The sequence below is a fragment of the Vigna umbellata genome, chromosome 9 (genome assembly GCF_029865625.1).
Source record: "Vigna umbellata cultivar VRB3 chromosome 9, Vumbellata_1.0, whole genome shotgun sequence".
Classification (NCBI taxonomy): domain Eukaryota; kingdom Viridiplantae; phylum Streptophyta; class Magnoliopsida; order Fabales; family Fabaceae; genus Vigna; species Vigna umbellata.
Window position 1 is genome coordinate 22,452,994 of NC_142173.1, and position 13,195 is coordinate 22,466,188.

At 28.6% G+C, this 13,195-nt stretch overlaps 1 protein-coding gene across 1 annotated transcript; it reads right to left on the minus strand.

Annotated features, from left to right (window-relative positions):
- Positions 1–8,755: 8,755 nt before the first annotated feature.
- Positions 8,756–11,104, minus strand: LOC124824537 (protein neprosin-like). The gene is made up of 7 exons (XM_047296971.2): positions 10,961–11,104; positions 10,760–10,846; positions 10,456–10,626; positions 10,200–10,364; positions 9,831–9,884; positions 9,591–9,737; positions 8,756–9,167 (listed from the first exon to the last, which is right to left on the minus strand). Exons 1-7 carry the CDS (start codon positions 11,102–11,104, stop codon positions 8,796–8,798), a joined length of 1,140 nt encoding a protein of 379 aa, XP_047152927.1. The 3' UTR covers positions 8,756–8,795.
- Positions 11,105–13,195: the final 2,091 nt, after the last annotated feature.

Here is a 13,195-nt window from a genome sequence, read left to right on the forward strand (position 1 = left end):
ATCATCATAATTATAAAATGTTAAGTAACATCATTGGAATGGTACAAAATGTAACAAAGTATAGACTAAAATACCAAACCTTAAGGGGAACCTATGCAAGCTTTTTAGCTGTAGCAGTAGATCTCCTAGACAACATCATATGTGTTGCAAGGGAACTATTAAAAAAAATGGCTTTAGCATACATTTATATAATAAAGAAAGTTGAAACATTGAGGTTCTTACCAATCTACTACATGTCTAAGAGGGCTGGGAGGAGACTTGTGCAATGAACAAAACCAGACAACAGTTTTCTCTGGTATGGAGATCACAAGTAGTTGTCAATGACGCTTGAAATTGGTAATAACTTAATTGTCATATACCAAAATTCATAAATGAAACTTTAAAGTTAACAAACTTCACTTACCCAAGTATATAAGGGAGAAAATATATGGTGTTCCCCATTCCAAAGCAGGTGGTGATGTATGTTTGAATTTCATCAAATTTATTTCTTTCATGAGTCATATAGGGGTCAATGAACCCATATACATCATTGAATCCCCTCTTGTTACTGACACCAAACATATACCTGAAATGAAGAAATGATATGATATAAGTAACTTGATAAAAAAAATTTATATAAAAAAGTTCTCATAAACTTACATCATCCACAGTTGAATGATTGTAATATTAATTTATTCTCTCTCCGAAACAAGCTCCCTAACATCTTGGGCATGCAAGTACAATGGGATCTCAATATCTCTTCCAAATGTAGTAGAATCCCATGGTACAATCATCGACATATCTGAAATGAAGTTAACAAGCTCGTCTAACGCTCCAAGAGGGTCATCCTCAAATAAATGAGTCTTCTTCGGTGTGGAACTTCCCTCTTGACCTGTATGTTGTAACATGAAAAAATGGTTATATTCTAACGTCAATAAGAAGTAAATATTAAAATTTAGAAGTATATAGTAGGAGTGTTTATCGGGGGTCAGATACATCACCAACCAAATGCTAGGTCAGGCGACGAAGGACTTTAATGCCTCTTCCACAGTGAAAAACTCCTCTGTAGGCATAAGAACAAGGGCATCTGGTACGACAAATTCATCCACCGTGACCTTGACCTCATCTTCTGCTAGCTGTACACCATGCACTATAGTGGCCGTCTCATAAACTGTGCCACGAGCCACTAGCATGGTCCCGGTAGGAGAGATAATATATATATAAGGCAATTGTTGACATAAAATTGATACCAAAACAGAGACAACAATTGTACTCATTGTTTGCAAATTTCATTTCATTAAACAGCTGAAAGTGATACATCTGAAAGTGATACACTACAACTAATACATTAAACAGAACTACATTAACATTATCAAGCCTACAATACCAAAACAGACCTACATTAAACCTACACATACATTATCAAGCCCTTCCCATCAAACATTGCAAATATAATGATGTTCATTACACATAGAACACTAACAACCCCAAAAAATTTCATTGACCTTTGAACATCCATCACAGCTTTATGCACACCAACTATCTTCTTATCACGTTCATTTTCAAAACTCTTCAGTAGCCTCTCGTCATTTGCTTCCAACACCTCACAGCTAACACTTTCGTCAATTCCCCAATTACTGGACCATCTAAAGTAGTTGCATCCAGCATTTTCACTTCTACCCTTATACCTAGGGCAACCCCAAAATTGCTTGCCTCGATTCTTACTAGTTTTCGCAGTCCTCAACACAGACTTCTCTCCACAATAGCAAATCAGCGAAGTGTCATTCCTGTTCCACCCTCCATCTCCATGAGAGCTCACAGACCATAGTTGCTTTCTTCGACACTCATTGCAAGTGGAAGATGAACACGAATGACCCATCGACATTGTTGCGTCTTCTGCTTTCGCAGTTTCCTGTTTCGAAACTTCAAGTTCTTTCCAATCTTCAACAACAACGAATCCTAATGGGTCTCCACTAAAGACTTCGCGCAACGTTCACAAGCACATTCCTCTCACAAGCACATTCCTCTCATATTTTTAATCATGAATGAAATCTCACTTTTAATATCCTTGAAGCCTAAATCCCATTTCAGAAATCCATATTATTAAAAGCTAACAAGTTGCCAAATTCCATGGATTCAACTCTCAGCATGCCACATTTAAAAAAATTGACATGTCAACCTCCAACCTCAGCAAAAACTTAACTCTGTTAAGCCAATTTAATGGCACCTCCAACCTCAGCAAAAACTTAACCTCGTTAAGCCAATTTAATGGCAGGAGCTCAATTGTTTCAAATTAGCACTATTTATGACCCAATTGGAGATTTAAAAAAAAAAGAAATCAAAATAGAAAAATCCTACATAAATATGGACAACTCTTTAACCTAAAACATAATTATAAACAAATTAATTAGCATCTCACCTATCATTTATTATGTTAAATAAATTATTATCGATATAATAAATTATATTAAAAAATTATTTTTTCACTAGTGTTCTTATTAAATAATATTTTACATATAATTCATGTATAAAATATATTTTAAAAACAATATTCAAATATATTAACATAAAAATAATAAATTAATTAAAGTGTAAAAGTTATGTGAGCAATGTGTTTTAATTAATTTATAGTAAGAAATCTTTTGTAGTTTACGTTTCTTCTGACCAAACCTAAGAAATACATTTACTGGCATTTATTACAAAGTAATTATTTTACAGTTTTATTCTATGGTCTTTAACGTCCAATATTTATTTATAGCATTTACCGTATAGCATTTATTAATCATCGAAGAGTTATGATTTTCTTTCTTTAAATTCCATATTTTTATTGATAATTTTTCAGCATACTTCTGGTACATGAGAAAAAATAATTAATTATATCTGCAAAGTTTTTGAAATAAAATTTGAGATTCTAAAGATTTTAAGTGAAAGGATATCAAAAAAATAAATATGTTCGATTTCAATTTTTTTTTAATAAATCAAAATAATGGGAATTACATTTTTAAATCTCTTAAATATCAAGAGTTTTTTTTTAATAAATCAAAATAATGGGAATTACATTTTTATTACCTATTTATCTGTGTGTTTTTCAATAGTTTGTGTAAGAGTTGTTAAAGAAGAATTAAATTGTTTGAAAACAATGATGAAATGATTTTAGTCATAAAATATGAGTATATTTACTAGATTTCTTTAGATATTGGGAATGTGATAATAGAATTGGGTTTGGAATTTAACTTGGAGAAGACTTAGAATTAGAATCGAGTCACCTAGTTCAGTCCAACTCGGTTTGATCCACACGCGTTGATCACTTAGTGAATCAATTTAACTTGGCTCACTTATTAGCAATTTTAAAAAATTCAAATTTGATTTGTGTCATTACGAGTTAGTAAGTTAAACGAATTGACTCACTTAATTACAATTTTTTTTCTTTAATTCTAGCAAAAGATATTATTTTTTTTTCTAATTAAATATAAATAAAGTTGAATCCAAATATAATCCAATATGATGTTACACTCCAAATACAATCCACGATATAAAAAAATACAATAAAATCCAAATACATGAAAGCATTGAGGGTTTTCATTCTTTTAATATAATATAATATTTAAATATTATGGATTGACTGGTGAGCCAAGTTCATTTTTGGGCCATGTCGAAATTTTCAATTCTTTTAACCCAACTCGAATCAAATCTATCGTGGATTGGGTTGGCTTGCAAGTTTTAACCCATTTTAACAACCCTACCTAAAATAGTTTGGGAAACAATTGAAGAACAAGACTTATTGCAACTCATAACTGGGCAAAAATTTAAAGGAGATTATGTTAATTGTTGAGTGTGGACAGAGGAACAGGAAAGGTCATTTACGGTTAGATTTGCATATAATATTGATAGGTAATCTAAGTAGGGAAGATATTACTGTATTCAAATCCTTTTGGAGTGTGAAAAGCTATCTCAAAAGCACAAATTGTAGGATAGAGGGTGTTGTTGGAAAAGCTGACAACTAAGAAAAAGCTATCACATATAGGTGTTCAACAAGGAAGTATTGTTAGTGAGTTGTGCACCGAGAATGAGGATGGTACCAAACATCTGTTCTTTGTATGCAAAATAACTCAAATTGTCTAGCATATGAATGACAAAAATACTCATGCCTGCAGGTTCTCACGGAAAAGCTTTGCGACTAATAGTTGGTATCAATGGATATTTTTTAATATTGTTTATAAACTAGTCAATTATGGGTATCATACTACCTAATGTTGTTAAAATGGGTTCGAACTCGTGAGTCAACTCGATCCACAATGGGTTTGGGTCCATGTCGAAATTTTCAATTTTTTTAACTGGTGAGTCAAGTTTATTTTTGGCCCATGTCAAAATTTTCAATTTTTTTTAACCCAACCCGACTCAAATCTGTCGTAGGTCAATTTTCAAATTGACTGGTGAGCCAAGTTCATTTTTGGCCCATGTCGAAATTTTCAATTTTTTTAACTCAACTCAACTCAAATTTCTCGTGAGTAGGGTTGGCTTGCAAGTTTTAACATATTTTAACAACTCTACCTAAAATGAGATATGGCCAAGCTCACTAAGAACCCGATTCACATAGGTTGAAATCATGGTGAGCTAGGTTGGCTCACTAATGCACCTAATTTTTCTAATAAGTACTTTTTGTTGGGTTAGTCATTTTACAAAATATTCAAACGGAGACTCACGTGGAATTATTTTTATATGGAATAATTAGACAACATGAAAAATCCACAAATCTATACTTAATAACTCAATTTATATGTAAAAACAAATTTGAATCGCTATGAAACTACTAAAAATTTTGTTCAGAAGATTTTGTGATTTATGTGTTAATGAAATCTTCTTATGATTAATTAATCATAAATATAATTTAAGACCCTTCTCCTTTATTTAGATTTTAATTAGAAAATATTTATTATTTTTTAATTAAAAAAAACTTGTAATTATGCTAGTGATTCAATCTGTTTAACGCATTAATCCATGGTGGATTGAGCAGGATTCAAATTTTTTCGGCTGACTAATATCTTTTTGTAAATAACTATGGAAATCTATGAATACTCACGAATTTAAAAATACTCGCGTATACTTTTTAAACAGGTATCTGAATGGTAAGAGAGTGGGTAACAGGTACATTTTTTTGTTACGGATCAAATAGCAAATAGACTGTATTCGTACCTGATCTGAATATCATCCCTTAGCTGGGATATGTGTGATAAGTGAGTTGGAGTGAATGTAATTAATGGATCATGGTAACTCTAAAGTCAACTTTTAACACTCACCTTATGCAATCAAATGGAAAACAAAATCAAATTCGGAAAACTGGTTAGCTATTATTTGAAGAATTTGGAAACATAGAAACATGGTGATTTTTATTCCTGGGAGGAATAGACCTAGAGTAAATTTTTTGCATGACACAAGTGAATGATGATTTTGGATGAAACATAAACTACCAAATGCTATTTTCCTACAATAATTGGTATCAATGCCTAAGCCAATGCTTAATGTCATTGTGAATTATGATCAATGTTATAGAGTACGGAATTGTTTTGGAGTATGCAAAGCTAGTGGGAGGGGAGGCTCCGCTGGAGCAAGTCTTATTATTACATGTACTACAAGTATATAGGTATTCTAGTGTAGAAGGGAGCAGGTTGTTTGCGACTTCAGAAAGAATGTGAAAATGAAGGAAGATGTTTAGTGAAACATTTGTAGCTTCCTCATAGGAGTACAACATACTAATAGGATGCGTATTGTTGAATAGTGCAGGAAAAATAATAGTTAATTAAGATTATACAGTTTACCATAACAAACCTTATATGTCATCGTTTCCAATCTTTTTAATAAGATGAATTTTGTAAGATCCATGGAAAATATTTACCTTAATAGTAACAATTTTATTACTAGTTGTAATAAATTTCATTGTGAATGGAAAATATAATAAATTTATAAAATGTGAAAAGCTAAATAAGAAATTTTGGTAGCTTAAATGGTAAAAAATTGTGGAGATTTCAAGAAGTTCAAACTCTTTTCTACCTTTTTCTAAAAAAAAAATAAAAATAAATAAAAATAAATAAAAATAAAATAAAAATAAATAAAATAAAAATATTGATAGTGGATAAAACACTCAGATTTTAAGGCATTATTGAGAGATCCAATATGTCAAGTGGTGATTAAAATATTAATATAATAAATAATATTAAAATAATAAAGGTTTAATGTCTCAATAGGTTCCTATTTTTGCTCAGAATTTGCAATAGGTCCCTTTATTTTTTGGCGTCTCAATTGGGTCCTTATTTTTGTTAATTTAATGCAAATAAATCCTTTCCGTCAATTTCATCAAACGACGTTAATGAATGTGTGACGTGGCCTTACACGTGTCAATACTGTCCTCAGGCAACGTCACACATTCATTAACGTCGTTTGATGAAATTGACGGAAAAGATTTATTTGCATCAAATTAACAAAAATAAGGACCCAATTGAGACGCCAAAAAATAAAGGGACCTATTTCAAATTCTGAACAAAAATAGGGACCTATTGAGACACTAAACCAAATAATAAATAATATTAAAAAATTTGTGAATAGTAAAATTTTTGGACTATAAATAGCCATGAGAGAGGAGGTTATTCTGCATAAAGAGAGGAAGAATCAAGTGAGAAAGCTTGAGAAATAGAGAAGAAAGAGTTAGAAAGAAATTTTTAGTTGCAAGAAGAGTAGAGATTCTAGAGGGTTTTCGGGGAAACAAATTCTGAGCAAGAGATTAGGTATGGAATAGAGGTAGGGGAGCTAACCTTTCTAAGCTTTTATATTATGATATTGTTTTATTAATATTCATGTCTTGAAATTCTGTGTGAATACTGTTAATGAAAAACATAGGTGTTTGTTATATATCTATCTATATTGAATTTCTGTATTAATATTATATGTTGTTGTTTTGAATCTGTAAAATAAGAAATTTGTTAAAACTAGTTGAGGAACACTTTGGCTAAGGAAAGACTTAGTACTTAAGTTGTCCATTGTGACACGCCTCTCTTTCCTAGAAGTCTACTCGACAAGTTTTTAACTTAAATATTGTTGAACAGATTATGTACTATTAAATTATTGTGCAATATATCTTGTTGGAATAAAAATTTCTGATGAATTCATGTTATTGTGGTAGATATGAAATTATGAATTATAATTTTGATGGTATGATAGAGGAATCTTAAAAACCGGAGTTGGTATATCCCTGATCATAGAGCAGTCCTAGTCAAATCCAGTAAGTTGTGACTAGTCATATGTACTGGCGTTTATGGTGAGTTTGATTCGTCAAACATTTGATTCTTCTCCGGTGACCATATTTGTGGTGATGTTTTAGTATTGTTAATTTATTTTGTGATATATTCATTTTGTATGATTTTTGCGATGATTGGACTTTATTGAATTTGAATTTATGCATATGAACATGATATGAGTATTATGGGGAGATTTTGTAAGGGTATAATGTGAGTTGGGGAATATGAGCATGGTATGAGTCTCGTGGAGAGATTCAGTAATGATGTGGTATTTGTGTATATGTTGATGTTGAGGGTTCTGTAGTTGGAGGTTATCCTGATACTCTAATAGTCATCCAGTCTCAAGTAGAGAAGGATGAATTATGTGGTGAGAGGGGCAAGAGGTCCTGGTCTATGTGTCGATTTTGGACATAGTGTTGAGGACTAACCTTGTGGATGATATGGAGTATTTTGGAAATGTATTTGTAAGAGGAAGTAGAAGTCATCACAAGTGCATAACCTCCCGTGACCGCTCATCAACGTATCATCCGGATTAGTGTCTATTGGGTATTGTGGGATGAGTGTCCATTGGGTATTGTGGAATGAGTGTCTATTGAGTATTGTGGAACGAGTGTCTATTAAGTATTGTGGGATGAGTGTCTATTAGTAATTGGGTATTGTGGAATGAGTGTCTATGATGCGATTGTTGTATGATGGTATAAGTATCTATGATGTGATTGTTGTATGATGGTATGAGGGTGTCTGACATAATTATTATATGAGGTTTGTTGAGTGTGTCAAAGTAATGAATGAATATCTATGATGCGATTGTTGTATGATGGTATGAGGGTATGACATAATTATTATATGAGGTTTGTTGAGTGTATCAAAGTAATTATGCATGTTTTATAAATTATTGGTTCCATGTTAGCTCACCCTACTTGTTTGTGTTTGTGTATGTGCAATGATCATATAATTCGTTATACGGGAGCAGATGAAAGAATGTCGTCTGATTCAGTGCTAGTGAAAAAAAAGATAAAAATGTGAAATTACGAGATGTTACGACTTTTGATTTTGAGTATGCTTTTCATCCACTCTTAATAGTCGGGGTCTCCTTTAGGTTCAATATAAGCAAATGGTGATTTTCATCAAAACATTCAATACTTATATCCATATGCAGGTATCTTAAACTTATACGGGTTAGAACACTCCTATGACTCTATTTTTTATATTATTTTATTTTTTGCTGATAAAAAAATCAATTAAAACAAATACATAGTTTTTTTTAACACAACACTATTTATTCTTCTTATTCTTCTAAGAGTTATATATTTATTTATATATACAAAACTAGGTATTTATGCTGTTTTTACACAATAAAAAGCTAAACAATTTCATGTTAACTTCAATAACTAACTATTATATATAAATCATTTGTTGAACTTGATTTAAAAGAAAAATTAACAAGAGAAAAGAGGAACAGATAAATAAATTGTACTAAATAAAGATCTTTATTCTTAAAGTTGATACAAAACATAATTATAAAGATTAATTACCACAAATACCCCCAGGTCCTCCAAATTGGAGAACACTTCCAAGATTCTCTCCTTGATCTCCAAAGTATTTAACACCGTAACATTTATCGTTGTCAGTGAAGGATTTGGTCTCATCAGGTTTAGGTCCATAAATGTTTTTTGATGAATCTTGAGCCAATACAGATCTAAAATAACATGAATGGAGACTATGTCCGTCAGGAAAATGTCCAGATCCCATTGGAGGACTAGGACTACCAATATTAGCTTTTGTTCTTCCACCCCATCCTACAATCGCTGCTGAACCCAAGTTGTTGAATAATTTTGCTGGAAAATAACCAATGTTTTTCTTTCCCAAAGTTAACCACCAATTTTTTGTCTCTGGATCCTAAAAACACACAGTTACCTTTTGTAAATAACATATCATATCCTTGTGCATTTAAGACTACTAATTAAATTTAAATTTAATAACATAACAATTTATCAAATTAAATATATTTTCAGTTCTTAATTTATCATAAAAAATTATATTTAATTTTTAACTTAAATTAAAAAATATTCAGTGTCTTTATTATATAAAAGTTAAAAGATAAATATTCTTTCCAAAAAATCGTATATGAAGAATATTATATTTTATTTCATCATAAAACTTTTTTCGTCAAATGAAATATACTTCATACGATTGTTGGAAAAAAATAGTTTACATACACTCTTATAAAGTATAAAAACTACATATTTATAATTTAATTTAAAAAGAACACATATATTTTTATAATAATTTAGAAATAAAAAGTATTTAACCTTTATTTACCTGGGTAATAGAAACGTGAATCACATAACTTGCTACACCATATACCGATAGGCGGGGGAAACGAGCACCAAGGTAAACATTTGTGCTAGTCTGAACGAAACCTTGACATTTAAGGTTGGTGCATCCTGTCTTCTCGAAATTATCTGACTGTATTATACAAAAAAAATTGAAAGAAAGATTAATTATAATTTGGTTTCTATAAATTAAGGTAAAACAAAATGTAATGATATCTCTTCTTACCGTCCATGTAGAATAAAAATGTGTTCCATAATCATTATATAATCCTGGATCCACCTGATATCAAAGTACAAGAATAATTAGAAACCTTTTATGTTCGTTTTCTCTTTTTGTTTAAAATTATTTTCTAAAAACCAACAAATATGATATGTTTTCTTGATTATAATAAATAAATAATTATTTATTTATTTTTATTTGCCTCTAACACAACGTATGTATGTATATAATAACAAATAAATAATAGATAAAAAAGAACAGAATTAATTAAATTTTAATTACTTTTAATTAACTTTCAATAATAAAAAGAAGTATTTGATCCACTAATCATTATATTCTCAATTTTTTAATAATAAAAATGTAATTGTGACTCACATGCCATCCTGCAGAGATTTTGTTGGTGGTGTCTGAGACTCCTCTCTCAACCCAAATATGAGCCAAAGAAATTTGACTCTTATTAACTTGTGGATTATAAATGCTCACTGTTCCACTAACTTTATAATAAGGACCAAAATGTGGTTTGAGAGATACTTCTGCAAGCTACAAAATTAAATATATTCAAATAATTAATAAATTTTAAAAATTAAATATCATATATTTTGAGTTATAAAATATATAAAAAATATCTTACATGAACACCAGGAATTTCTTTACTCAACATATGATCATTTGATAATAAATTTTCATTTGTTCTAAGAACAGGGACGGTCCCTTCTGGACAATTTTCCTCATCAAATTCAAACATGAATTCAATTTGTGAACTATTCTCAGTTGTCTTTTCAATTTCAAAGCTGGGTTTTTGCTGTAAATAAAGAAACAAACAAATTAAAGTTTATTGAACATATAATCAAAGTAATATAGAAAGTTCAAACCAAAAGCATTGAAATATTATAAAGTTGAACATATTCTATATTATCAAAAAAAATATTATATACCTGCAATTTATGATCTTTCAACAAGGGATGGTCAAAAGCTGGTTGTTTATAGATGTCAACACAGTCAACAATGTTTCCAAACTTTGTCTATAAAATTCAAAATAAAAAAATTAAAATAATATTAATAATTCATGTAATATCATATATGTTCAATGAAAAAAAAAGAAAATATATATAAAAAATTCAAATATTATGAAATACATGAATAGTCTTGATAGATGAATTAATTGTAAGATTTTGTTTTATCTCAAATTTCACATCTTCCTTCAATATATCTTGAATACCATCAACATTATAAACATCACTGATCACCAAACAAAAGATAAAGAACAATATATTCATCATCTTTTTTTCAACTCTATTCTCTAACAAAATGACTTGATGATATATTATATACACACACACTAAGTGATTAAAAATGTTATAAAAATAATTTAAAAGTAATTAAGGTACAAAAAGATATCTTAAAAACTATAGTCAAATATAGTAAGATAATAAATTAATTAAAATGTAAAACATTCTAAGCAATATATTATTAAACTCATTTTGTCATTATATGGTATTTATTACATAGTAATTATTTTATGATTTTACTGAATATTTTTAATTTCCTATATTTTTTATTTATAGTTTTTGTTGTATATCATTTATTAATCTTTCAACAGTTATGATTATCAATTTAAAAAGTATATCAATTTTAAGTTGCAGGATATAAAAATAAATAAATAAATATGTTCGATTTAAGAAAATAAATTTTTTAAATGAACTAAAATATATGAAATATTAATAAACATTTATAACATCGTTTTAGAATTAGAAAATAATTGCGTTGACTCATGGTACTAATAGGTATAAAAATATTGCAAAAAATGTGGACCATGAATATGAGAACAAGCCTTAAATGAGTAACAGTAATCTATTATTCTCAATTAAAAAATAATAATAACATTTAAAAAGAATTATTTCTTTTAGTAATATTTTTCCTAAAATAAGATAATTTTAATTAATACATGATATTAAGTTATATTATCGTAACTTTTACTTTCAAATTTAAACATCATTTTAATAATAATATTCAGAAATGATAATGGATCGGCTCACACGGATAATGTTTATTCGACCCGCAACAAAAAAATTTGTCTATTATTTACATATACATTCGTTTAAAAAATACTAGGTATTTTAAAATTCATGAATATTCGTAATACTTGTGATTATTTAAAAAATATTTTATAAACTTTAAAATAAAATTATAAAAAGTATAAAATATAATATAAATTAAATTAAATAAAAATTTAAATTTAATTTTAATTAAATTTAACTTAATAAAATATAAATTAAATTTTTATTTTTATTTTTAGGAGTAATATATACTCACGAACGTGTATAGTATGACGCTCGAATCCAATCAATTAATAAGAAAGTATTAAAATATCGACCGTTACTCGCGGATTTTGTACGAATATTTTTTCATCCTAATAATATCATAAAAACTCAATATAATTTATTTATATTTTTATATAAATAAAAATAGAGGTAGTAGCCGATAGAGTAAAATTAATATTGTGTTATGTAATTTAAAAAGTTATTCATTTATTAAAAAATTTAAAAACTTTTATGTTAAAATGATTTACTTTTAATAAAATAATCGGAAAGAAATTGAAATTTAAGAAGTTTGGGAGATATTTTTGTAATATCTCAAATTTATAATACAATCTTTTTAATATATAGCGTATTAGAGTTATATCATAAATAAATTATAAAATTTTCATTTGTTATATATATATATATATATATATATATATATATATATATATATATATATATATATATATATATATATATATGGGTTTGCTAACGCGCGTACGCCTGTTTTTCAGTTGGTACATTTTAGCAATGTGTACCAGATTTTAGTAGACAAAAATACCCTTATATATATGGATTCTAAGTTTTAAGGTTAAGGGTATTTTAATAGTTTTCATTCTCAAAACTAAAAAAAAAAAAAAAGAAACCCCGAAACCCATACTCACCTCTCTCATTCCTCTCAACGCTTTCTCTTTCATCTTTCTCACTCCAATCTTTTCTCTGTCATCCCTACTGTAACCCCAATTGAAAAAATTTGAAACACTTGCAGTTAAACAATCTTACAAAAAAATGATTTTATAATGAGTTTTCATCTTATAATTTTTGTCTTATATAATTTTATTCAATTTTCACAAGCATAAAGGAATTGGTAATTGACCTGGAAAAAATCAGAAATACCTGCTGTTAAACAATTTCTTACAAACAATGATTTTATAATGAGTTTTTATTTTATAATTTTCGTCTTATCTAATTTTGTCTAATTTTCACAAGCATAATGACATCAAAGGAATTGGTAATTGGCTTGGAAAAAATCAGAAACACTCGTTGTTAAACAATTTCTTACAAAAAATG

Coding starts and splice junctions, on each gene's coding strand:
- LOC124824537 (XM_047296971.2), bottom strand. CDS start 11,104: ATGATGAATATATTGTTCTTTATCTTTTGTTTGGTGATCAGTGATGTT. Junction 10,365..10,455: donor AAGAAATTCCTGGTGTTCAT/GTAAGATATTTT, acceptor TTAATTTTGTAG/CTTGCAGAAGTATCTCTCAA. Junction 9,168..9,590: donor TTCACGTTTCTATTACCCAG/GTAAATAAAGGT, acceptor GTGTGTTTTTAG/GATCCAGAGACAAAAAATTG.